This window comes from Solanum pennellii, chromosome 1 (genome assembly GCF_001406875.1).
Source record: "Solanum pennellii chromosome 1, SPENNV200".
NCBI classification, from domain to species: Eukaryota; Viridiplantae; Streptophyta; class Magnoliopsida; order Solanales; family Solanaceae; genus Solanum; species Solanum pennellii.
In genome coordinates, this window is record NC_028637.1 from 101949351 (window position 1) to 101975181 (window position 25831).

The window sequence follows — 25831 nt, forward strand, 5'->3', positions numbered from 1 at the left end:
CTATTTAGGATTAACACCCAATATCGCGAAATATTCAATATTTGATTGATGTAAAGAAAGGAGATTACAAGGTGGGAATCGTACCTCACCGGTGAAAGTTTAAGAAGCCAACCAGAGAATAGGGTTATAAGATTTCAAGCTGAAAGAGTAATGTTTAAATGATGACATTCTTCTTCTTCTCCAACTTCACGATATCATCCTTTCTAGTTTGATCTCTCGAATTGGATTGGTTATAAGTCTACCATACATACTATAGAGAAAAGAATACATGTTCATCTGGACATTGAGAAGGAAATGTATTATGTTTAAGTATACAAAAATTTAGCAGGTTGATATGCTCGGTTATCAGGGAAAAAGAAGGTTAAAGGTAGATGCGAACATGACAGTGAAAAAATTAGAAAAAAAAACACTATAATATGCATGCTACTATGCTAGGAGAAATATATACTATTGTGTCACAATTTATGATCTAAAGGACAAAAAAAAGTTGAAATATTGTAAAGAAAAAGAAAATACAAGGCGAGGTAATAGAAAAAGAAGCTGAACAACCCATTTATTGTTCTCTGAAGAAGTACTTTGACCCGCCCTGCCTTATCCTACCGCGTTAAGAGTTTGCCCTGCCCCGCCCTAATTGCCTGTTGAAAAGTCTCTATTTTGAAAATTTAGAGAGTGAGTTAGCTAAAATGGAACAATCCCTCATTCAACTGTAAATGCATCAGATAGCTATCATTGCTAGGCAGAACTTGAAAAGGGATTTGAAGTTGAAGTTGTCTTCTTGATTTTAATTTGTGGAGTTGATCACATGGTAGTTTCTCTGGCAATGACGCCGCAAATTCTAGTCTATTTTCTGGTTGTTCTGATCCATGTTCTGTCAATAGCAGCATGGACTAATCCTGTTGATGGTAAGTTGCTTTTGTTCTTCATCTTCTCTATCAAATGCTTCTTAATTAACCAGTGTACACTAATATTTGATTGTCTGTGAGTACTATCTTAGTTTTCCTTTTTGTAATCATATGAAGAACTTGTCTATTAAAAAAAGTAATAAATAATCCAGAGATTATGGAAAATATTTAATAATCTTGAGGGAACATTAAATATTTCCTGCTCTCTTCTAGATATGGTCAATTAAGTGTTCTAGTATAGAAGAACTGATTCAATATTTTATACAGCTGATGCTTTAAAGTCTCTCACAAATTATTGGTATGGTCCTTCCGATTGGAATGGAGCAGATCCCTGTGGGAGTAGTTGGATGCAGAAATTCACGAGTGATTTCTATGTAAGAATTCAACATGTATCCACTGCTTAAAATTACAGAAATCATATGGCTGATGCCATCTTTCTCAATTTCAGAACATTGTCAAGTATACGTTTGATCTGGAGACATCCAAGGATTATCTGAACTGGAGACTTTGTAGGTTTTCCTTTAACATTTCATGTTTCTCCTGCACACCCTTTTCTCTTGTGACTGAGAAATACTTTGGGATATTTTTTCAATTCTAATAATTGACTGTCTTATAGGGATCTATCACATTACCACTCAAGTCAAAGGAACAATGGTGAGTAAAGATTCTATAAACGCCTGCCTGAACTTGTTTCATTTTAGCTTTGGAGTGGTGCTGCTTGAGATAGTCACAGGAGAAGTTCCTATTGATAAAGGAAGATACATTGTCAAGGAAGTGAAGGATGCAATGGACATGACAAAAGATTTGTATAACCTTCATGAAATTTTGGATCCTGCAGAGTCTACCCAAAGGTTCAAGCCAGATCATACGAAGTGGGGCGATACATTTTTGTATTTCTATGAGAAGAAGTTGTCGCATATTGCGCATAAACTCTATCCAAAAGATGAAAATTTCTTTTTTTAAATTTAAATAGAGATAGTCCTAGATCAAAATTTTAGGAAGGAAAGTAGCATTAATGAAACAGGGGATCACACCTTCAGCGAAGAAATAAGTTGACCAGCTGAAAGTTTTTGAAATCCCTACAATATTTTGTATGCAAAAAGAATCCAAAAAGTCTGATGGCTTTAAAGGATAGGGGTTCAATTGTTCCCTAACGCGTGGTTGCCATAACCTGATATTTAATTTAACATGTTATAACAGATTACTTACTACTTCATGCATCTGTCTCATTATGTGTGACGGTGTTACTCTTTGCCTTTGGAGAGTCATATAATTTATTTTAAAAAGCATTTTGAAATATTAGCTATGTTAACTTGGAATACATTTTGTATTGATTTTAAATAGGTTTGAATCTACATTCGAAATCATAATCAATATGAAATAAGGAAGTCATTTTCAACACCTTATATTTTTAGGAAAAAAAAACTCCAAAAATTTTAACCAATAAACATTAATGAAAAAGAAAAGAAAGAAAAATTGTATTAATATCTTTTTCTCAATAAATTCTTTCCAAAATATGAATATAAAAAAATTTACTCTTAGATAAGGCTACTTGCCAAATTCCCTTTCTTTGGACAACCAATAATGAGTAGTGAGTGAACCCACCTTATTAAGAGCAACCTATCTACCTTACTCAACACACTGGACCCAGGCCCTCGCTTTGCATGATCATAAAATAACCCAATATTAAAGTCACAATAAATGATAGGCAACTTACATATTTAGCTGCTCACCCAAAAATAAAAATCCTCATATAAAAATATCTTATATTTATTTTCTCTCCGTTTATTTCTTCATGTTTAACTTGACATATTATTTAAGATAACCTTAAAAATTTAGTCAACTTTTATACTCCATAGCGTAAAAGATTTTATTTTATATATATATATATATATATCATATATTATTATAAGTGGGAAGCTCTATAGTGAAAAGTTGAATTATCATTTTGCCCTTTTACTAAATTAAGATTTAATTTATTATTTAATTAAATATAAATATTTTAATTACACAATGATATATTTAGAAAAACAATGATAAGATTCCTAAAGTCTTTCTATTACTCCTATTTATTCATGCATCACTTAATTACTGAAGTTGAAAGGTTTTTTCAGTTTTAAATTTTGATGGCACTACTTAACTTACATTAATTACAATGAATATTGTAAATGAAAGATCACTTTTTTGAACTTTCATATGTTACTTCACTCTTTTTAATTAACTTACATTAATTACAATGAATATTGTAAATGAAAAGATCACTTTTTTGAACTTTCATATGTTACTTCACTCTTTTTAATTAACTTGAATTATTTTCATCTTCCACATATTATTGAAATGTATAGATATTTAAGACATAGAGAAAGAAAATAACAACACAAATCAAGAACACTCAAAAGCACAAGAATTCATATTCTAACCTTTTTTTCAAAAATTTTCTTGGTCTTCTCTATTGCATGAAACTATATGATGGCACAGTATGGTTCTAATACATTTGAAAATGCTATGTTAACATTTAGATGAACGTACAATAAATCTATTGAAAGAGTAAGTCACGATTTAGATTACAATTTTTTCCTTGTTCTTCCCGTTTTAGTTTTGTTAATTATGATTCTTCCTTCTATATTAAATGATTTTTTGTTATATTTAGATGATATGTTGATATATTAATAGGAAAAAAAAAGTAAGGTGGACTACAATTTTGAGATATGTTGTTCATAAAAAAAATTATATTTCTTTAATTAATAGTCACTGTATAAAATTAATTTCATTGTATATGTTCTTTTTGGCTATATATAATACAATCCAAATGCATCAATTTTCTTTCTGATATGGTGCCTTCTCTTCAATCTTTTGGTGTTATATTACATTGTTTGATAAGTTCTCATTGTATTTGTCTATTTTTTTCCCTATGGAGGTTGTTTTTGGTTGAAGGGTAAAAAAAGATTTAAATAATAAAGTATAAAATTAGATTATCATTTTATTCTGTGTTAAATTAAAATATTATAAAATATTTATTTATAAATAGTAATCATTCTACATGCCACACTAAATATTAAAATTTTTGGTTATTATGAGATCATTGAGTTAAATCAATATATAAAGACCATAATCAATGCCCAGTTGCCCACTAAAGATTTGCATTGTTATATGATTAAAGTCTTCAAAAGAATGTGTATGTTGTCGCATGTTTTTTTCTTTGTTTATTTTGTATGTGTTTTCTCTCTATAAACTTCTTTAATTTGATTTTCCATAAATTTCTGATTATTTTAATTGTATTTTTATTTAGGCTAAAGTTAATCTTTTGTGACTATATATAATGCAAATTGGCTATTAGTATCTAAAGTTCTATATTTACAGTTGTTGATAAATTTTATACATTAAAATAAGATTCCTCGTTTGATGTTATTGTGATTAAAATTCTTTAATTTGATTTTCCATAAATTTTTGATTGTTTTAATTGTATTTTTATTTAGGCTAAAGTTAATCTTTTGTTACTATCTAAAGTTCTAAATTTACAGTTTGTTGATAAATTTTATACATTAAAATAAGATTCTTCATCTGATGTTTTTGTCACAATTTTATAATTTTATTTGTAATTGTTGGATTTTGTTATTCGTTACATGCATGTACACGTAGAATTCTAATTGTTATAATGAAATATAAAAAAAAAATTAACATAGGATACACGTGCAACGCACGTGTGCTGAAACTAGTATATATAAAAGGATGGACTATTTTTTTCGTCTTAGAAGAGACAAAAACATTCTAAGAGTATATAATGGGGTCCAATTACTGCATGTTGTAAGTTGAAATATATAACCTTACATAAAGGGAACTCTGATTTTTAGCCCCTAAAAGGGCGTCTCTGTTATCGTGGACTTAGGCTTGCTTAATTACTACCTGTACGGAATAATTTATTTCATTATTTAGGTATAAATAGTTAGATAAATAGTTTTAAAATTATCTAATATTTTTAATCAAACACGTGATAAAATAGTCTTATAATTTATTTTTAAAATTATTTTTATATCTCACACCAAACGAATGCTCGAGTTTACATAGAGAGAAGACTTAGTATACGGATAGAGATATTATCCTCTTGCTGTTTATAGAACAGTTTAATCCTCAAAACAAACCAAATATTTTGTGGTTTCTCTTTCTTCCCATTAGTCTTTTTTTTCTCTCTTCATTTTATTATATTTGTTGGCTTCTAAGAAGAAATTTAGTTTAATTTGCATGGTGGATTTAAACAATGGTCCAAACAAGAACAGTCCAACTGATTATCTTTTGTCTGCTTATTATTTCTATGCAAGTTTTGATTCAGCTGGAAGCTTCAACAAATTCTGGTGACTGTAAGTCATAAATATCACATCTCTTACTCTATAATCATCGATTTAACTTGTAAATATCATATCGCGAATAAAAAATAACGTTATACTAGTACCTAGCATAATTTAACATGTTATGTCGTAAGTTTTCTTTTGATCCAATCACTTATTGCAAAATAATTCTGTTTTAGATGATCTGAGTTATGAAAGCAAATTGTTTTCATTTTTTTTTACTACGGAATATATTAATTTTCACTGCAATTTGTTTTAATTCCCTTTTTGAGTTCATTACTTAAAAGGTCATTCAATTATTGGATACAGTAATACTTTTCGTTGTTTTGTGTTAGAAAAGTTAAATATGATTTTCTTAATCAATTTCATTTCGAATATTCCAATTTTTTTTTAAAAATAATTAGGGTATGGTATTTTTTTTGTTGAAAAATAGATGTTGTGTTAGAGTCACTGAAGGAAGAATGGGAAAACGTACCTCCAAATTGGGATGGGTCTGATCCTTGTAACGATCCATGGGAAGGAATCGACTGCAACAATTCACGTGTTATTTCTATGTAAGTTTTTTCTTTGTGATTAAATGAAAATTATTTAAATGAGAATCATATTAATTTAAATATTATTTTTTTAAAAAAATTAAATTATTACTACTTTAAATTATTATTCCTAAATTTATGATTAAAATGTTGAAAATACAAGTGCACTCGTCAAGAAATCCCATTTTCCCTTAGCACGACAACTTCACATGTTTAATTCAATGTCCACCCACATCATTTGTGCCAGCTAATAATATTTCTTGCACAATTTTTTTTTTTTTTTTAGAAAAAACTTCAAATTTTTAATACAGTGGAGTCTAGGATAAATAACGGAATTATTTTCAAAAATCAGCAAAATAATTTATTTATTTTAAAAACTACATCGTAAGAAAAATACAAAATAGGTAAATGTCACTGTATTTGCTCTTCCATTTTGGTCAGTTGATCACGTGTATATATCTAAAAAAAAAAAGATTTGTTATTTGTAGCTCATGAATTGAATGTTTCGCTCTTAAAATGTTTCATTTTTAACTAAAGATTTTGAATTTAAAATTTTATTTGAGGCTTCAATACGTGAGTATTTTACACTTAACTTAAAAGTTTCGGATTTGAGGATTTAGGGGAGGCTTCAGATACGAGCTGACGGGATAGGAAACCCAAAAAAATTTATTATCTAATGAAACTAGGTTAATATCAAACCTTATTAATTTTAATTATTAAATATTTAAATGGCATTGCTAATTGTCTTTGTAATTTTGAGGTACTATTAATGATTGTGAATTTCAGAAAATTATCAAGCATTAATCTGAAAGGAGAGCTATCTGGAGATATCGAAGGCTTGTCTGAATTGCAGATACTGTATGTCTTCTCTCATCATAATTGAAAGTATAAAAATAAATTTGAAGTTGAAAAAATTGTCTTAGTTGTGTTTGCGCTGTTTTAATTTATTTGTCTGATATGAATTTGACACAAATTAATAAAAATAAATAAATACTTTTGAATCTCGCGTGATAACACGGTCATTTTTGTCTTTGTGCTTGCCAAAGTGTTCCGAAAGGATTCATTACAAAAAAACATAGTTTAATGGTTTGATTTGGTGCGATAAAATGAAAGTTGAGTGATCATATGTTAAAATTAATCATGATCTTGAAGCACCATTTTGCCTGTGATCATGCATTGCATGCACAAATATTCTTGACTGTTGAAAGTTTTAAAATTCTGTTCTGATTATTTGTTTCCTTAATAGGGATCTATCATATAACAAAGGCTTGACAGGTTCACTCCCTCAATCAATTGGAAATTTGAAGAGTTTATCAATTCTGTAAGGGTATTATTACATGATAATGGTTAAATGCTGTTAATTCACAAGCTGATTTATTTAGAGTAATTTCTCCGAATTCGTAGGATCCTTGTTGGCTGTGGGTTTTCTGGACTGATACCAAACACAATCGGATCCCTTAGCCAGCTGGAATTTCTGTAAGGATATCAATTTCTTCTATTTGCAACTTTTTATGCTTAACGAATTCAAGATATTGAGGCTATGGAGTATTGGAAGAGCTTTAGTACTTTATGTTTTGTATAATATTGGCCATTTAGCATGAGATGAGTTGGATGGAGTAACTTGGTCAGTGAGTATTTACATAGCCGACCTCAACTTGTTTAGGACTGACACTTAGTTCTTTTTGTTGTTGTAGTAATTGTTGTACCCCTTTACATTGTCAAACTGTGAAGTCTTAGAGCTTCAGGTCTCTATTTGGCTACATTTCTAAAACACTATATGAATCATGCAGATCTTTGAATTTAAACAACTTTATTGGACCGATACCAGCTTCTGTTGGTAATTTATCAAAGCTACGTTGGCTGGACTTAGCTGATAATAAGCTCAGTGGACCTCTTCCAATTTCCCATGGAAGCACACCTGGTCTAGACATGCTTGTTCACACAAAGCATTTGTGAGTAATACTGATTACTGTCTGTTCATTAAGTAACATCTTCGTCTCTCATTTTCATCTGATATACCACTTACCTCGCAGTCACCTGGGGAGAAATCAGTTCTCAGGTGAGATTCCAGATCAGCTATTCAGCTCAAATATGACTCTCAAACATTTGTAAGTTCCACTGAACTGGAAGTGGTATATATTTTTAGAATTATTTGATGGATTAACTTCATTATGGTGGGCGCTCTGACACTCGTAGCAAACTACTCCCGTTTGGCTAATGGTTTCTTCCGTTTGGGTCTTGTAATTGCACAGGCTGCTTGAGCAAAACCAGCTTACTGGAAAAATACCCTCTTCATTAGGACTTGTGCAGACTCTGGAGGTGGTGTAAGTATTTCCAAAATCCATCATGTTCTTAAGGAATTTAATAAATGTGCCATTTTTCTTGCTTTTGATTACCTGTTTTTACTAACTAGATACCCATGTATACTGTAGTCGTCTTGACAGGAATTCATTAGATGGAACAATTCCATCAACCCTCAAAAGTCTCACACTTATGAGTGAACTGTGAGTAGACAAGCATTAATATTACCTTGATATGATCTCTTTCTTTTTATGAGTTTATCAGACCATCTATAAATTTTCTATATCACTTGCAGCTTCTTATCAAACAATAAATTCACTGGCCCTTTGCCTAATCTCGCTGGCATGAATGCCCTCAACTACTTGTAAGTTCCTTGACATACTGATGTTCTGATTGGAACTCTATTCTGCTAAGAAAATGCATCAATCTTGATGTTGTGATATCACAGATTATGTCTTTAGATTACTTTAATTTGATTGTGTCCAATGGTCATGTTTTGCAGAGATATGAGCAATAATACATTCAGCTCAGCTGATTTTCCACAGTGGTTTTCATCTTTGCAGTCATTGACGACTTTGTATCCATCTCTCTCTTGCTTTCGCTTTATCTCTTAACACATGCATGTGTGTATCTGTCCCTGAGTTCAAGTGACTCAGCAGAACTTACATGCATCTGAGCGTACATGTTATCTAATGAAGTGTTTCATAGAGTTTGTTATGCACCTCATTTGTATTTGTTCTGCTCATAGGGTAATGGAGAACGCTCAACTTCAAGGAGAAATTCCGCCAACCCTCTTCAGTCTTTTTCAGTTGCAGACTGTGTGAGTGTACTTTTACTTTTAGGCCACAGTGCATGTCATGCAACTATTCTCATTTTTTGCTGCGTGCTAGACTTGTAACGAAGTTTGAGGTAGTACAAAGTGACCTAGTATATGATTCTATGTTTTGTATTTCAATTTTACGACAATGAGGTGGTTATTATGACAGCAACTTGAGGGGAAACAAGATCAATGGAACCCTGAATATTGCATCCAACTATAGCGGTCAACTAAAACTGATTGATTTGCAGAACAATTCCATCGATTCATATACAGTAAGACCTGGATTTTCTTTTCAAATAATGTAAGTCCTCGAGTCACTTTTTCTCCACTCTAGCAATGAGAAAGAAATGCTGGATCATTCATGTTAGGACATTTGATTCTTTTGAATACAATTTAGTCGTTTAACAATCTCAGTTTTCTACTTGTTCACTTGGCAGACTTATGCATAATCCAGTTTGTTATGAAGAAGGATCAGAAGACTACTGTGGCAATTCCCAAACGAACTTTGGATATTCAACTCCACAAGATAATTGCCTTAAAACACAATGCAGCTTTGATCAAATTCTTAGCCCTACCTGTAAATGTGCTTATCCGTACACAGGCGACTTATTCTTCAGAGCACCTTCCTTTTCTGACTTGACAAACACAAGCATTTATGAGTCACTTCAGAAGTCTATGCTATCTTCTTTTAGCCAAAATCAGGTACCTGTAGATTCAGTTTCCTTGAGTAATCCAAAAAAGAATTCAGAGTACTACCTTGTGTTACACCTGCAAGTTTTTCCATTTGGCCAAGATCATTTCAACCGTACAGGGATTGCCACAATTGGATTTGCACTTAGCAACCAGACTTACAAACCCCCACCAAATTTTGGACCATTCTTTTTCAATGGTACAAGCTACAATTACTTTGAAGGTGATTGATCATTTCATTGAAATGTAAATGTATTTCTTATGCACAAGTTTTCATCTGTTAGCCGTACTATTAGTCGTGGTATTATTCTTGTAGCTTCTTGTCCTTTGAGTTAATTATCTAAATTTTTTATACTTCGATTATTGTTTTATCTTTTTTACAGTTGGATCAAGAGGAACTCACAAGTCAATTACTAAAGGAATTATAACTGGAGCAGCTGTTGGTGGTGCTGTCCTTCTAATTTTATCAGTAATAATAGGAGTTTTAGTTTGCCAAAAGAAAAGAGCTCAAGAAGCTGTTAGAAAGAGTAATCCTTTCGGTGAGTTCTGTTACTGTTCTTTAGTGTTGCTTCTAACTTTTTATTTCGCTGATGGTTACCGTCTTTTTTTATCTGTCCAGCTACATGGGATTCTATTAAAGACAGCGGCGATGTTCCACAGTTAAAAGGTGTAAAATGTTTCACATTTGAAGAGCTGAAAAAATACACCAATAATTTTTCAGAAAGCAATTTTGTTGGATCTGGTGGTTATGGGAAGGTTAGTATCAATTGACTTTTGATAATACAATGTTATATCATGATGACTGATTTAAAAGCTGTTGCTTTAGTTCTATCCATACTATCTGCACCATGTTTCGGCAGCTAAAGCCAGTTGATCACTTAAAACTTCTCGCAAACTGTACAGGTATACAAAGGCACACTTCCAGATGGACAACTTATTGCAATTAAAAGAGCAGGACAAGCATCTAAGCAAGGCGCCCTCGAGTTTAAAACTGAGATTGAGATTCTTTCAAGGTTTCATCACAAAAATGTTGTCAGCCTTGTAGGGTTTTGTTTCAGGCAAGGTGAACAGATGCTGGTCTATGAGTTTATACCAAATGGATCCTTGAAAGAGAGTCTTTCAGGTATTTTGCATTCTCATCGACTGTTTGTTTTGAAAATCAGCTGTAGGTTGGAATGCCTGGGCATTGATAAGTTAGTGTTAACTTCTGCAGGGAAGTCCGGGATTAAGTTAGATTGGAAGAGGAGACTTCGGATAGCCCTTGGAGCAGCCAGAGGTTTGCAATATCTTCATGATCATGTTGACCCCCCTATCATCCACAGAGATATCAAATCGAATAACATCTTGCTGGATGAGCGTTTGAACGCAAAAGTTGCTGATTTTGGTCTTTCCAAGACGATGTCTGAGCCAGACAAGGGCTATGTCAGCACTCAGGTTAAAGGAACAATGGTAAGTCCAGACTTTACAAATGTTGTCATATGGTAGCATTTCTCAGTTTCTATATTTCTGAAGTAACTGGAAACAATTGTCCTTTAATCGTTATAGACTAGTGATCGTTTAGGTTCAATTCCTTAAAGGTTTAACATTGAAGTCGCGTCCTGATCAAATTACACATTGTGCTGAACTTGTATGAGTGAGTTTATATACAATGAAAGGAGTACACCGGTTAAACTGCTTAAAAAGATTCAAACATCAGTTGATTTGTGTTTTTCACAGAGTAAAAACTTAGGAAACTTGAAACCTGAACACTTGATATCAACATTGTTGCATAATTTGCAGCTGAAAATTTAATTAATACGAGCTGCTTTGTACATTTATTGGCTTAGGGCTACATGGATCCAGAGTACTACACAACACAACAGTTGACTGAGAAGAGTGATGTATATAGCTTCGGAGTTCTGCTGCTGGAGCTTATAACAGCACGGAGTCCTATTGTGAGAGGAAAATACATTGTGAAGGAATTGAGGCAAGCAATAGACAAGTCTAAAGACATGTACAACATTGATGAGTTTGTGGATCCTGCTATCCCCTCAAACATGACACCTATAAGCTTCAGGAAGTTTGTTGATCTAGCTTTCACGTGCCTCGAAGATGCAGGAGCTAACAGGCCAACAATGGGTGAGGTAGTGAAAGAGATTGAGAATATCATGGAAATAGATGGATTGAACAGTTGTGCTGAATCCAGATCAACTTCTGTGAGCCACGAAGGAACCAGCGCAACCTTTGATCATCCTTACAGTGAGGAAAGCCTAAATCGTTACAATGGGGTCACCAATTCGCGATAAACATCAACCAGGTGCATTGTCATAGAAATGGAAAGTCATTTAAGCAACTGTTGTGCTTTTGTGTTAGCTGTGTACATTCTGTGCACCTCTGTCATATGTGTGCGGCGTAAATAGCCTTATACTAGAAATGATTCAAAAATCCATCTAAGGATCTTCATAAACAGCCTTGTATGTTTCAACTGTTTGCTTCTGATAATCGAGGAGCTAGACTCCGTGGATTCAAAATGAGTGATTTCATTGTACGTATACATTTTACTTTTGATATTTTTTACCAATGTATACATAGTACGGATCGAAAAGTAATGCTTCAATTGAACCTACACAGAACCACCCCAGATCAGGAAAAAATTAGGTTGTGTTTAAACTTGTTAATCTTTAAAACTCTACTGCGTGCTATCATCCGTACAAATTTAACCAATTTGTGTTTGTCTAAAAAATGGTGTAATTGAATTTATAGGAGGTCAACAACACTAATTAATCAAAGTCTGTTATACTTCAATTATTATTTATGGACTTTTGGTCATTCATTATACATTTCTTTTTCATTTGAAATTATAATTAGAATAGGTCAATACAAATTTAATCGATTAGTTGACTTGCTAAAATAAAACAAGGTAATTAACTGACCCCATCTCATAAAAACCTTAATTATGATACAGATTATGATGGGACATATATCGTCTAAAACGTATCATTATTATTGTAAGTCAATTCGACTTATTTTTTAAGTTCGTAAAATTTAAAATATTATAGGACATGTTATGGCTTTTCAAAGTTCAAATTGATGAAAAAAATACATTATTAAATATTGATTAAAATTTATATTATTAATTTTCGAAAAGGTAGAAATTTATTTACTATGCAAAATACAGTACATATGAACCCATGATGTTTTCCAAAAAAATGTCAATTCTCATTTAATCATGTTAGTTGGAAACTAGAACTTTATAATCATAGCAACCACTTATGAAATTAATTAATTAGTGGATCCATATTATAAAGATGCTCCTGTTATCATATTGTCTCTCCAACTTTTTAAAAATATCCACATCATGATATTGGAAACTCCAATTCATGCTATATAGCTATCGATGGTTATTTACTAAGGTAATGATTCAAATTTTCAAAACTTTTCTTATTACTAAAAAATATGCCATGGTCCTCCCCTCCCATTTAATTCAAAATGTTAATAATTTCCTTTTCCTTTTCCTTTTTCTTTTCATTTTTTGGTACATTTTTTGGTAGATAACGAAGAATCACGGCTAGAAATAAAGTTTTTTTATTGCGAGTTAGTGGAAAAATTTTCATCTTAATTCCTTCGAACCAGTTTATTATGAAAACGCACAGTGAGAAATAGATTTTTTTATCAAAATATTGAGAATAATGACTTGAACAGTTTTTTCTTTTCTCACTAATTCAATTAGATCATCTACACTAATAGCCACTGAATATTTTTCAGGGAAAAATTTAAAAGGAGAAAATAATGACTTTTTACTAGTAGATTTCACTATTGATCAAAGAAGTTCATATTTATATATTCAAAAACTATATAATATAAAAATTACTCACTTCTCTTCTCATTTTTATGCTTCTTTTTTTTTTTTTTGTACAAAAGTAGTAATTAAATCAAGTACTATCATCACTATTGGTAGGGCTAGAAAGCACTTGCTTTTTAAGATTGTCAATGATCATAACCAACTTTGTGTTCAACCGATTCACGAAGCATTTTGGTAACCATCCTGCTGGATCCAACTGCAAATTTTCATCCCAAAAAATATAATTTAATTTCCATTTTTATTTAATAAAATTACAAAAAACGCTTAAACTATGGTCAATTAAGTGAATGAAAACTATTATTCACGTTTCAACGACAAAAAAGAAAAAGAAATACTCCATCAGATAATTAATTTCTCTTTATCTATCCAAATTTTGATGGACAGAGTCATACCGTGCATATTTTTTCTTTTTTAAGAAGTAATATATAATATTCAAAACTTGAAATAATCGAGATACATGTGAATAACATTACCTGGACAACGTAAGTGACCATGCAAGAATCATGATCAATTTTCTCAACAACCCATCCAGATTGCAACAATAAACCTCTTATTGCATTGTTTTGCTTTGGGTGCAAACCTGCTGCTATCTCTTTTGGAAGTGAAGCTACTGCTACTACCTATAACATTAATTAACATTTTTTTAAAAAAAAAAAAATCAAAAATCAAATGTGCGTTTATTATCAACTCGCAATTTTAAAATAATACGTACCAGTGTTCCATCATCCATAGTTTCACGACGTTCATAGACAATAAATTCTCTGTTTCTGAATAAAGGCTTCGAATTTTCCCCAAATCTAAGACGTATAATACTCAAATTATCTTCCAAATCCTTTATATATCTTGCTTCTACTAAGTCCCCGTCCCATTGCTGTCATTTTAATTTCATCAATTCAGCTCTATATAATTATTTTAGAAATAATTTATTCAAACTTACCCTTGCTGCATCAATGGCGTTAGCTACAGTGATGAATTGTTGAGGAGAAACAGATTTGAGTAACCAACGGCTACGGAAAGTGTGAAGTGAACCTGAACGGCGTTTAGATATCTCAACGCCGTTATCTACGCCGAGTATTTTCCAGCCATCGTTACAGCTTTTTGAATCTGAAGCTGATAACAACTCCTGGATGCAATTTTCACTTGCATAGAACACATATCTTCTCAATGAGTCCTCACTAATTGACCTGTAATTAACGATTCTGATATGACAATCTGAAAAATAGTATGAACTTATAACGCATGTAAAAAAGTATAACTTACCATGATCTACTACAAGGTACAGGACTAGAAGTAAGATTACTCATCTTGAGCCACAAAAAAAAAGATATAGGAGAGCTTTTATTTTTAGTTTTGTTCCTCAAAATGAGGGAAAAGATGGATGAATTTAAGGATATATATGGTTGAGAAGGGGGTGGGGGTTGTTAGATCAAAGTACAATGTTAGATTGTTTTTGAAAGAAAATAATGGGAATTGGTTAATATTTTATGTGTAAGTAACGTTTAAATAATAAGTGGGAAGAGTTGATTGTTGCACATGGAATGCCAGAGAAAACTCCATGATTAAAATTGCTAGTCATTATCTCCACTCTTCTTTCAATTTTTCTCTTCTAATATTAAAAAAGTTCACTACTTTCTAATATTAGTTTGTATTTTTTCTTTTATTAGTTATTATATTTGACATTATTATTATTTTTTTACATATTTGAAATCGAAGATTTTTTAGTTTTTCTATCTTTACGAGATAATTAATAATGGTAAGGTCTGAATATACTTTATCTAGATACGTTTGTTGTTATGATGTTGTAATATAAAAGAGGCTACCAAACATACCATGTGCATCGTCTTCCCCACTCTCTTAGCCCTTTGTACCTCTTTTTTTCCGAATAAAATTAAAGAATCTTTTTTTTTTTTTTGGTTAGAAGTATAGAAAAGAAAAGAAAAGAAATGAAATGAAGAAAAGGACTAACAACTAAAGCCAGACTAATATTGTTGAGAATTCATCTATTTTTCTACCTAAACTTGCTTTGGCTATGGGTGACAACAACATACCCCAAAGGTTCCATCTTTTAACTTTGGTCCCCTCAATCACGTGCCACTTAGCTAACTCACAAAAAAATGTAAAACAAACAAACAAAAAAAAGAAATAACCTAAGACAAAAATTAAATTACTTTTTTTTTTCTACTAGTGTTGGAATTTGTTATTATAAATTTGAATCCATTCAAAGTAGTAGAATAATTTAGCAGTATCATAGCCAAATCAGTTCTCTGTACTTATTTAGTAAGACAATTTTACTTATTACTTTTATGTGCTATTTTTATAACTTATCTTTCGGTGATCGAAAAAAAAGATAATCAGTTTTGGAACTATTCTTCTGAGTTCTGATTCTCACACATTGACAGAGCATGGAGTGGGAAGGAATTCAAGAAAGCATCAACAATCAATCTTTTTGAAAGAAATAATATGCACCATTTTGGATTTGATTGATAACAACATACTCGATATAATCCCACAAGTTAGATCTGAAGAGAATATCATGTACGTAGTCTTTTTGTTATCTATGTAAAGATAAATGAGTTGTTTCTGACTAATCCTCGAGTATTGTAATATAGGAGACTAATAAGAACGATTGATTGATGAAAAAAAAATTAACAATGATTCATAATATGTGAAGTCTTTATCATAAAGTTGAATATCTCATAGTAATAATCAGCTCTGGATCCCTAATAAATAGATAGATTTTAATAATCATATTTTTTTAAATAAGTGTCCGTTAACAAGGGTAATCTATTGTTTTAATCATTACTGTGAATTTGAAAACAAAAAAGGGTCATGATCCATTTAATCTCATTGGAAATGTAAAGCAGGTATAATAATTATCATCACAGGGTTTCTAATAAATGAATTAAATTACCCAAAAAGACAGGTATTAATAATTCATTTCATTTAATGGTGTTATTATGAATCCATCTATAAGCAAAAAAAAAAAAAGAAGAGAAATCATGTGAATTTTCTAAAAGCAAGTGGGATCAAGATAATTAATTGAGTAAGCCTTTGGCTTTAAGGCTATTCACTGTATCCTTAACTGCATCTTCAACTGGGGTGAAAATTAGTCCCAAATCAATCAATTTTTTAGCAGCATCTTTGCAAGCCACCAAGCCTGGCTGGGTCTCCCCTGTGAACCTGTATTCAATTTTATCCACTATTATTGGAGACAAGACTAGACCAATCATGCAAGAAAAGAAACCTTTTTTTTCTAAAAAAAATTGTATATTATACAGTGGGAACTAAGACAAGAAAGAAATTATCAAAGGGGCAATTATTAAACTTATCAAACATATCCAATGTAATCTCACAAGTGGAGTCTGGGGAGGTAGTGTGTACGTAGACTTTCCTACCTTGGGAGGTTGAGAGGTTTTTTCTGATAGTCTCGGCTCAAGGACAAGTTTATCAAAGCAATAACAGAAGTGAGGAACTTTCAAATTGATTAAAGCACATTGAATGCTAAAAAAATGAAGCCTAGAGTCAACCTGGTTATAAGTCATAGCTAAATAAATGCACTGAGGAAACATTTCAATAGAGGCACATGGTAGTTAGGAGAAATTGGAAGGTTGATAACTCCACACAACCAGACAAAGTGGAGTGTACTGAAATAAAATTTGAATTGTACCAACCTCAGTATACATTTGAAATTCAGTTATCAAATAAAGTTAAGCTGATTATGCAGAGACACTGCTGAAAATTATGAAACGTCAACCATGAATTACAAATTACTTATAACAACATATTAACGAGATTTACATGACTAAATTAAGCTGAGGCTGAGGCCGAACTTCAGCAATAAGTCTCAGTCGTAAAACTATTCAGGATAACGAGAATAGAATCACTAAAAGAAAGGATAAGCTGAATAGGTAACATGGAAGGTGACCAGTGGGACTTGGAATGCTATAGATGTAGCTAGCACTTCATAGTGGGGTTTCTTTTGGGTAGCCTTACAGTTTTAAAGTGGGGTTGTTAAAGGCCTGGATAATATAAAGGTGATCTTGATTCTTGACAGTTGTGACTTCTGAATGTGTGTTGTGCAATTAAAATTCCTTTGAAGCTAATACTTGAGGTGGGGTCAGGTAAGAGCAATTTGTATCTATACTCCTGCAAGTTAGGTATCTACTGCACATGTTAGTTTTCATACCGAAGAAGTGGAAGGCTGTCTACATCACACCCCTTGGGATCCGGCCCTTCCCTCGACCCTCCAAACGTGGGATGCTTTGTGCTCACTGCACCGGGCTGCCCTTCATACTGAAGAATAGAATGGAAGCCCCTACCACCACTACTATAGAAGTAGTTGATTTTACATCAAATGAAATACTATTGCCAGTATTTAGTAATCACTTCATTCTGCACAAGATTTTTCTATGAGAGTATAGTATATTAATCTCCCTCCTTTTCTTATTGACCTACTTCCAGTGTACCCAAACAATTTTTATGTGAATACAAACTAATATTTCTTTTAAGCTATTCAAGTTAAACGTCATATGTTCACGATTCAGCTTAATGCTGTAAGCAATTTTAACCATATTCAGTATAAAAATCCCAATCAAACAGTTCACTGATATTTGGTGGTTGATTGAGGGGATGTTGGAGGTAGCTTTAAAGGACAAAAAAGGGAGCAATTAGTAGAAAAGCTGTTTCATTTTTTTAAATAACATAAACTAATTTTTCAGTTGAGGAGTTGGTGTGCAGAAAAAGTTAGTTAACATTTATTTGGGGAAGGCCAAACAAAATTAAGAGTTCTCCAACAAGACGGGAGGAGTATTCAACTAATAAGGTTGTAATAGAAGTGACGAGAGGGAGTTCTCGGATAGTAAGCACCCCTCACTTCCAACTCGAAGGTTGCGAGGTGCAAAAGGGGTGGGAGCTCCTAGAGGAGGGTAAAAGAAAATAAAAAAGAAAAAAGAAAAAGAAGTGACTGTCTATATGTTTATGCCTGAAGAAAATCTAGTTAACAAAACTTCGTTACCAAGTTCTTCACGTGGAGATCAGTTCTTAATTACTCGACCTGCTCATTTCTTACTGTTGAATCGTAAAACAACGTCGAAATTTAAGTTTATCATCATTCAGTTAAAGAAAGCATAGCTGAATTCTACGACTTTGAGTAACAGAGGAGAACAAATAACTAGTTGGCTATGTCAAATCCATTGTTGATAAAGATTAAATGCAATTCGCTGAGACGAAGACAGGACTGGTTTAACAGATGTAAAAACATCCCTTTTCAATGTATTTCCTATTTTTGCATATAACAGAAGATTAAACTTGAGGATAGTTACAATAGAGAGAGAAGCAAACCTGTGGACAGAGAATTCAGGGGAAAGTTTTGAGACTCTGTCAGCAAAATCACCAAACTGGTAAATGCCATTGGTACATAAGTATCTTCCAGAAGCACGAGGGCTCTCAAATAACAAAATCTGTGCCACTGCCACATCTTTGACGTGCACAGCCCCTAACCAATGATACTCTTGGGTATCTGTTGATCCCTGAAGCAGTTGTTGCAAAACAGCGCAGCTTGCATTCAGTCCAGGTTGCAGAAGTTCACCAAGACATGTAGCTGGATTAATTGCTACCACATCCAATCCATTCTTCTCCACAAATTCCCATGCAGCCTTCTCAGCAAGTGTCTTTGAGACTGGGTACCATTTCTGTCATTGAACTCAATTATGATTTATAATGTTTAAGAGCTCTTTGTCATGCATGGAGAGGTAATTATATCATACTATATGTCAATGGGGGAATCAGGAACGGTAAGTTTTGAATCCTTGCAACTTCGTTTAAAATAAAAGTAAATTTAGAAGTCAAGGAAATCAAATAGAAAGTGTCCATATATTTAGACAAGGTAAATACAAGGTAAATAATTGAGTAGATCACTCAACAATATTGGATTATACAACATTATTAGCGTAGTGGACTATACAAGCAGTAATCTCAATATAAGCCTAAAGCTATGAAATAAGAAGTTTTAACATGTTGATTCTCACTTACCCAAAATAGTTCAATTGGTACACGCACGATATAGGCTAATTAAAAAACTTTTTGTTCAATCTCTCGTGGAGTCAAATTCTCATTGTACGAGTCAAATGAGTACTAATCCCCTAAAGCTAAGGTAGTGTTCTTTTAATTATTATAATTAATCCCTCACCTCCAGCTGGAACTTTAATTCCCTACTACGCGTGGCATATTTGGTTAACAAGGAACGATAATCTCTTTAATAATAAAAAACTTTCTATTTCATGTACACGGGCTACTCAACAAGCCACATAATATCATTTTTTGGCTGGGGGATCCACTGCCAAGGTGCCTAGAACCCAATTACAACTCAGGCGGATACCCCCGAAACCAAATTATTATAAACTCAATACTGATGGGGCCTTTATAAATATGTTGGATTGGGGAGGCATAGGAGGAGTTTTATAGGAACACAGATGGTCATTGGATACTAGGCTACTGTATGCATATTCCATATACTACTATCACTGAAGCTGAACTAAAGGGTCTATTCCATGGCCTATGCTTAGCTATACTTGTGAACCTATCTTCAGTTCAAGTGGAAATTGATGCAAAAGAGGTAATCACATTGCTATCATCTTCCAATGCAAAATATGCTAGTAATATATTTTACTTGATTGCAGGTCCGCACTTCGACAAGTCTATGAAACACTGGAGCTTTGGCTACAATAACACTTTTTGATAGCCCACCCCCTTTTACAGAATCGATGGTCGAAACGGATAGTCTAGGCACCACATTTTGTCAACAAACAACTTTTTGTAACTTACCAACTGATAGTCTAACTAGTGAGGCATGTAATGCATCTCACCCTACAATGCCACTAACCTCTTTTTGTACTTCTAGAATAGGGCCATCTACTCCCTCTACTATTTTATCTAATTAATGAAACTTATCTTTTTCTACCAAAAAGAAAATAGTAATGTTCCTCTATTGGAATGTCAATTACTTTGGCTCAATATCCTCTAGATCGAAAATTTACGCATAAAATTTTCAATTTTTTTGAAATTAAATTTATATATTTATGAACTACTTTAAAAATAATATGATTCAGACAATTGAAAATGATTATAAAATATATGAAGAATTTACGATAAAAAATAAACTTATTTTGCTCCTAAAATCCAAAAAGTAACAAATAAAGTGTGAAACGGAGATAATTATTAAATTTCTAAGTAATCATAAGATGAATTAGGTGGGCTTAAGATAAATAAATTAATATAGATATCACGTGTATATTGGTGAGAGAATGACACCTGGCGAGACTTGCAGTAGTCAAGATCAGTCCACGACGACTCATCGAAGACCTTATTTTCCGGCCAACCAGGATTGGGGACCATGGCCGAAATAGAGGAAGTGAGCACCACGCGCCGAACATTATACTTCTTCGCCGCCGTGAGCACATTGATTGTACCCTGTACGGCCGGCTCCACCAGCTCCTTCTGCGGGTCCACCGGATCCTCTAGCGTACACGGCGACGCCACGTGGAAGACGCCGCCGCCACCGCATCCCTCAATTGCCCTAGAGACCGCATCAGCGTCAAGGATGTTGACTTCGTGAACCAATATTCGCACGCCGGGGTTAGACGCACCGGCGAGAGAGTGGAGGTGCGAAGGATCGGAACCGGGGAAGATGGCGGCGTGGATGGTGGTGTAGCCGCGGTTGAGGAGCGTCTGAACCACCCATGAACCAATGAATCCGTTGGCTCCGGTGACGCAAATCGGTGGTTTTTCGGTAGACATTGCTGGAATTGCGTAACAAATCGATTAATTGTTGAACGTCACAAAAAGATATAATGATAGTGATGTGCTTTTTTTTGGTTAAATAAAATTAAAATTATTTAGCGAAATATATATATATATATATATATATATATATAAAATTATCCAATAGTCTCACTTTGATATAATTCATTAGAGTTGTGATTTATTTAGCAGTTATGATTTAGATAAATAACAATACTTTAATTTTATCCTTTATTTTCATTGTGATATTATTCATCAAAAGTCCTAAATTTTCAGGTATGTACTTTGATATTTGCTTAGGAAGTATGATTTAAATAAATAACAATACTTATAGATAAAATAAAATTTTATCTTTTAATTACACTTTGATATAATCTATTAGAGTCATGATTTTTCATTATACCTTGCTTCGATATTTACTTAGAAAGTATAATTTAGATAAATAACAATACTTATACTCTTTTTATCTTTTAAATTTAGATAGCATGATTATAATTGACTCATTTGATAGATAAGGAAATTTTTGTAAGCAAATTAAAGAATATAATTTTAGTGATATTTTATATTAATTGCAAAAGGAATGTAATATGCACAAGTGATCATTTTCACAATGACAACTATATAGTCATACTAGTGTTTGTAGCAATTAAAATTTAACTTATCATCATTAAAAAATTAATGAAGTGATAATGAACATTAATTAACTATAGTCAAGTAAACAAAGTAAATATGCAAATACATAAATATAAAATCACCAGACAAAACTAAATTTTTAAATTTGAAAACTACGATAAAGAATCATAGTTTAGGGATGGCAAAATAGTCGTTCAAATAACTCATTCGTTAATTATATCAATTTGTTTCAGCTCAATTCATTAATTACTAAATTGATATGTAGTTACTCATTAAAAAAATTTCAAAATATTTTAATTTTTTTTAAATTTGATATGCTAAATATAACGATAACAAAGACAAAAATAATTTTAACAAACACTAAAAATTTTATAAAAAAAGAATTAAAATTTAATAAGAATTGAGCATATTGAGTTATAATCCACATTTTAACCAATTTTTAGCTCAAATAACTTTTGGACAGATTATTATTAACCCATCTATGTATTAATATTGAAATCGTTTCTGATTGGTTGTTTGAGGTTTGGAAGAAGAGATCCGAGAGGGCTACGAAATTCAATGGATCGTTTCGTTTGAGTATGCACTTGGGCTAGCCCGTTAGTCATAACAACTGCAATAACATATTTCATATAGTGTTTCATGAGTAAACGCATATTTTTTCGTTGTCTTGGTGGGATAAAATAATTTTTTCGGTAGACCCTTGGCTCTAGAAAATACAAGTGTAGTAGCTATGTGAAAAGATTCAAAGAAAGGAAAATATCGATAATACAAATATTAATAGAATCAACGCATGAGAAAATGCTAGCATAGTCCTAAGCCTTCGTGCTCTCTCATCTAAAGTCATATTTTCGGTTAGTTGAAGACTAGTCATTACTTATCTTATCATCTCTCTTTAATTTTGTTCGATCTCCCCCGAACCCAATTGCTATCAACCTCTCACACCTTCACATTGGAGCGCACAAGTGTTTCTTGTTTCCATAAATCTAAATCATCTCAACCTTATTTTTCGTATCCTATGGCTACTCCCGCCTTGGCCTTGACCACTATATCTTTCATTTTCCATATTGTCTCTTTATTTTCTTCTAAAGACAGAGAAATGTAACTGAAAAGCCCACTTGTGCATGAACCGTATTTTGGGCTTGAAAAAAAAAGAGCCCAAACCATCTAAATAAAAACAAATTTAAGTTCGATTTTGAATTGAATTTACTCGTAAAATTCAATTATAATCATATTTCATCTTATTTCTGAGATGCAATTTACAAATATGCTTGAGACGCGTCATATAAATCATGTTATTGAGATGAAAATTATAAATCATAGTTGTAAATTTGATTTCTAGAGGCTACATATAAATTTGAAGGTTAAGTCACAGTTTTAGATGATAAATTGCACTTCTAAAATGTGGATTATATATCACCAAATATTTATGAATATTCACTAATTTAATTTATTATTATCATCTGAAAGTCCAAATAAGTTGCATTTCATAAAATGTGATTTTAAAAAAGTGGTGTTTCTCTCAAAAACTAATAGTAGGATTTAAGTTTTAAAAATTAATATTCATGTAATGATTTTCTTACACTATGCAGTGCAATTTGAGATGATATAGCTAGTAGGTTAACTTGCAATTTTGTTCTTGGTCATCAATTGATAATGTTATTAAACAAAATAACAGTAATTATATTTTACTAGACAGTATCATTATATACATATTTTTTGTACTACGATTAATATATAAAACTTAAACTCACAAAAAAAAATAACTTTTTTAATTCAAAAAGAAATCAAAATAAGTTTCCTCACCGCCATTTCAATATATGGTAGTAAATCGACAATCTAGACAAAAGAAATTAAAATCTTACTATACTACATTATATAAGACAAGCAAAATAACTTGTAAAGTTGTTTTCTACTTTGTACATTCTCACATGGAATTAAAATAACACATACATCTGGGATAAAGACCACCAAAGAATGTGATACAGTAAATGAGATTATTTTTTTTTTAATCAGATGTTTCGAACTTAAGCATTAGATATGAAATGAGTTCTATATAATACGAATTCTGATTAGTCAGGTTATAATATGGACAAAATAAATAAACAAGCAAACAAATAAGAGAAGATGTATAGTTGTACATTAATGTTGAGTCAATTTTTAGCTGAGATAGAAAAAAGGAATCACGAGATGTGTGTCTTCCTTGCCTACCCCAGCCCGTTTTTTGCACGTCACTATTCTACTAACTTTTTACCTTCTTATGTCTGCGAAGGAGATCAATTTCGTACTTAATTTTAAAATTTTTAAATTCAAAATAAATATAATATTATTTTTAATAAAAAATATTAAATTCAGATTAACTCGATTTATCATAATTCTCTTATATAAGAAGAGCCAGTTGAGATGCTTCACCTTTCTTTTTCATCGTCATGCCTTACAGGAGCAAATCAAAATGCCTGTTTTGGCACTTGTTTTGTAATTTTTGTGTGGTTTCTTCATTTTTATTGTTTATCTTATCTTCTCAGTCTTTTACGTACTCCTTCCACTTTTAGTTACTCGCTTTTCAATAGTCAGTTTGACTAATTTTTTTTTGCCAAATCATATTATTTTAAACAAAAAAAAAAGATATTCAAAAAACATCGAAAGCTACTATAAATTGCAGGTTTTTTCATATCAAAATGTTAAAAGGAACACATCCTAAAAAATTAGTTAAAATTCTTATAGTCTGATTCTAAAAAAGAAACCATGACAAATAAAAATGGAAATATAATATTTAGAAAGTTGCATAAAAATATTATAGGTAGCTATGGCCTATAGTACTAACAATTACAATAAGTAGCAACTAAAAATACCTAAAAATCTTATTAAAAATCGAATAAACTATTCAAATCATGTTAATATAAAAATAAATAACATATATTAAATTTGTATTAACACGGTGTTCTGAAAATAATATTTATATATCCAAGACAAATAAGGAATCGATAATGAAATGTTGAGGGAATTGGATATTAATAATATGATAAGAACATTCAGAGCAGAAATAAAGAATTAAATTCTGACAGTCAAAAGAGAAATAAATGGTATAGTCAGAGAGTCAAACAAACATGTAAGACCTAAGTTTTAATTAGCATCGGTGATGCAATAAATGAAACAAATGGGCCACGCACTGCAATTAAATCCCATCGGTGGTTTTGGGTCTATTGGGTCCCCAAAAACGTTTAATTTAAGGGTGGTTAGGTTAAGTAGTCCTCTTTCTTTTTTTTTAATTTGATATTAAAGTTTGATTAATTTAGATATCGGAAATGATATTTTATTTGAAGGAGATTTTGAAAATTTTCATTTAATATCAAAAGTTAAATTGATCTTTTTACTTATTTCGATCGGAAGTTCTAATAGAGACGATATTATAGATATTTTGCTGGATGCATTTAGATATTTCATGTCCTCGGAGATGATTTGCAGATGTGTGTAGGGTGAGACAATTGGGGAGAATACGGTTGAATTCAAGATATTTAATTAATTAAGGGCGAATGAATCTCGATCATTGGTACAATTATCATGTGAATTTTTCTTTTTAGGTTTAAGTAATTCATCTATATTAAAGTCACACATCGAATGGAAAAAGGAATGGATATACGATTTCATTATATGGTGTTGACCTATCCTCTCATTTTGAGCAAATTTTTGGAGTTAAGTTGTATTCAGTGTCCAATGCTTTAATAATATCAAAGATTACTAATAGATTATTTAATTTCGTGTTGTCAAGAAAAGTAAAAAAAAATTTATATTAAAAAATGTTCTTTATCGAGCTTGAGATATTTAATTAAGGAACAATGATGATCGTAGCTACCACACCTCTGAGCTGCAATAGTTTGGTCCACACTCAAAATCTACATCACCTCAGACGATGAAGTCACATTAATTCTTTTTATTTGGGGGTTATCTTTTGTCATATGTTATTATTATTATTA

The 25831-nt window shown here is 31.8% G+C and overlaps 4 protein-coding genes across 4 annotated transcripts; 2 read left to right on the top strand and 2 right to left on the bottom strand.

Annotated features, from left to right (window-relative positions):
* The first annotated feature begins 2 nt into the window (after window positions 1-2).
* On the top strand, window positions 3-2116 carry LOC114077592. The gene is made up of 4 exons (XM_027917858.1): window positions 3-902; window positions 1170-1276; window positions 1351-1411; window positions 1519-2116. The coding sequence occupies exons 1-4, from the start codon at window positions 803-805 to the stop codon at window positions 1863-1865; spliced, it is 615 nt and encodes a 204-aa protein (XP_027773659.1). The 5' UTR covers window positions 3-802; the 3' UTR covers window positions 1866-2116.
* Window positions 2117-4942: 2826 nt separating this feature from the next.
* LOC107004112 (probable leucine-rich repeat receptor-like protein kinase At5g49770) lies at window positions 4943-12136 on the top strand. Its single transcript, XM_015202349.2, has 19 exons — window positions 4943-5257; window positions 5679-5799; window positions 6565-6636; window positions 7025-7099; window positions 7183-7254; window positions 7569-7730; window positions 7812-7886; window positions 8031-8102; window positions 8211-8282; window positions 8375-8443; window positions 8582-8656; window positions 8828-8899; window positions 9066-9200; window positions 9337-9812; window positions 9973-10128; window positions 10209-10345; window positions 10493-10712; window positions 10803-11038; window positions 11416-12136. The coding sequence occupies exons 1-19, from the start codon at window positions 5158-5160 to the stop codon at window positions 11872-11874; spliced, it is 2856 nt and encodes a 951-aa protein (XP_015057835.1). The 5' UTR covers window positions 4943-5157; the 3' UTR covers window positions 11875-12136.
* Window positions 12137-13384: 1248 nt separating this feature from the next.
* On the bottom strand, window positions 13385-14972 carry LOC107013270 (START domain-containing protein 10). Its single transcript, XM_015213225.2, has 5 exons — window positions 14691-14972; window positions 14368-14614; window positions 14143-14301; window positions 13904-14050; window positions 13385-13626 (listed from the first exon to the last, which is right to left on the bottom strand). Exons 1-5 carry the CDS (start codon window positions 14732-14734, stop codon window positions 13501-13503), a joined length of 723 nt encoding a protein of 240 aa, XP_015068711.1. The 5' UTR covers window positions 14735-14972; the 3' UTR covers window positions 13385-13500.
* A 1382-nt stretch (window positions 14973-16354) lies between these two features.
* Window positions 16355-21313, bottom strand: LOC107008485 (cinnamoyl-CoA reductase 1). Its single transcript, XM_015207544.2, has 3 exons — window positions 20739-21313; window positions 18771-19120; window positions 16355-16610 (listed from the first exon to the last, which is right to left on the bottom strand). The coding sequence occupies exons 1-3, from the start codon at window positions 21222-21224 to the stop codon at window positions 16466-16468; spliced, it is 981 nt and encodes a 326-aa protein (XP_015063030.1). The 5' UTR covers window positions 21225-21313; the 3' UTR covers window positions 16355-16465.
* Window positions 21314-25831: the final 4518 nt, after the last annotated feature.

Excerpts from the sequence above, each read along its gene's own strand:
- LOC107004112 (XM_015202349.2), top strand. The coding sequence starts at position 5,158 with ATGGTCCAAACAAGAACAGTCCAACTGATTATCTTTTGTCTGCTTATT. Across the intron at positions 7,100-7,182 it reads TTGAAGAGTTTATCAATTCT|GATCCTTGTTGGCTGTGGGT; the intron begins GTAAGGGTATTA and ends CCGAATTCGTAG. Across the intron at positions 11,039-11,415 it reads CTCAGGTTAAAGGAACAATG|GGCTACATGGATCCAGAGTA; the intron begins GTAAGTCCAGAC and ends TTATTGGCTTAG.
- LOC107008485 (XM_015207544.2), bottom strand. The coding sequence starts at position 21,224 with ATGTCTACCGAAAAACCACCGATTTGCGTCACCGGAGCCAACGGATTC. Across the intron at positions 19,121-20,738 it reads ACTACTGCAAGTCTCGCCAG|AAATGGTACCCAGTCTCAAA; the intron begins GTGTCATTCTCT and ends GTTCAATGACAG. Across the intron at positions 16,611-18,770 it reads CCTGAATTCTCTGTCCACAG|GTTCACAGGGGAGACCCAGC; the intron begins GTTTGCTTCTCT and ends AATTGAATACAG.
- LOC107013270 (XM_015213225.2), bottom strand. The coding sequence starts at position 14,734 with ATGAGTAATCTTACTTCTAGTCCTGTACCTTGTAGTAGATCATG. Across the intron at positions 14,302-14,367 it reads ACGCCATTGATGCAGCAAGG|CAATGGGACGGGGACTTAGT; the intron begins GTAAGTTTGAAT and ends TTAAAATGACAG. Across the intron at positions 13,627-13,903 it reads TGGTCACTTACGTTGTCCAG|TTGGATCCAGCAGGATGGTT; the intron begins GTAATGTTATTC and ends GAAAATTTGCAG.
- LOC114077592 (XM_027917858.1), top strand. The coding sequence starts at position 803 with ATGGTAGTTTCTCTGGCAATGACGCCGCAAATTCTAGTCTATTTTCTG. Across the intron at positions 1,277-1,350 it reads AATTCACGAGTGATTTCTAT|AACATTGTCAAGTATACGTT; the intron begins GTAAGAATTCAA and ends TCTCAATTTCAG. Across the intron at positions 1,412-1,518 it reads TTATCTGAACTGGAGACTTT|GGATCTATCACATTACCACT; the intron begins GTAGGTTTTCCT and ends ACTGTCTTATAG.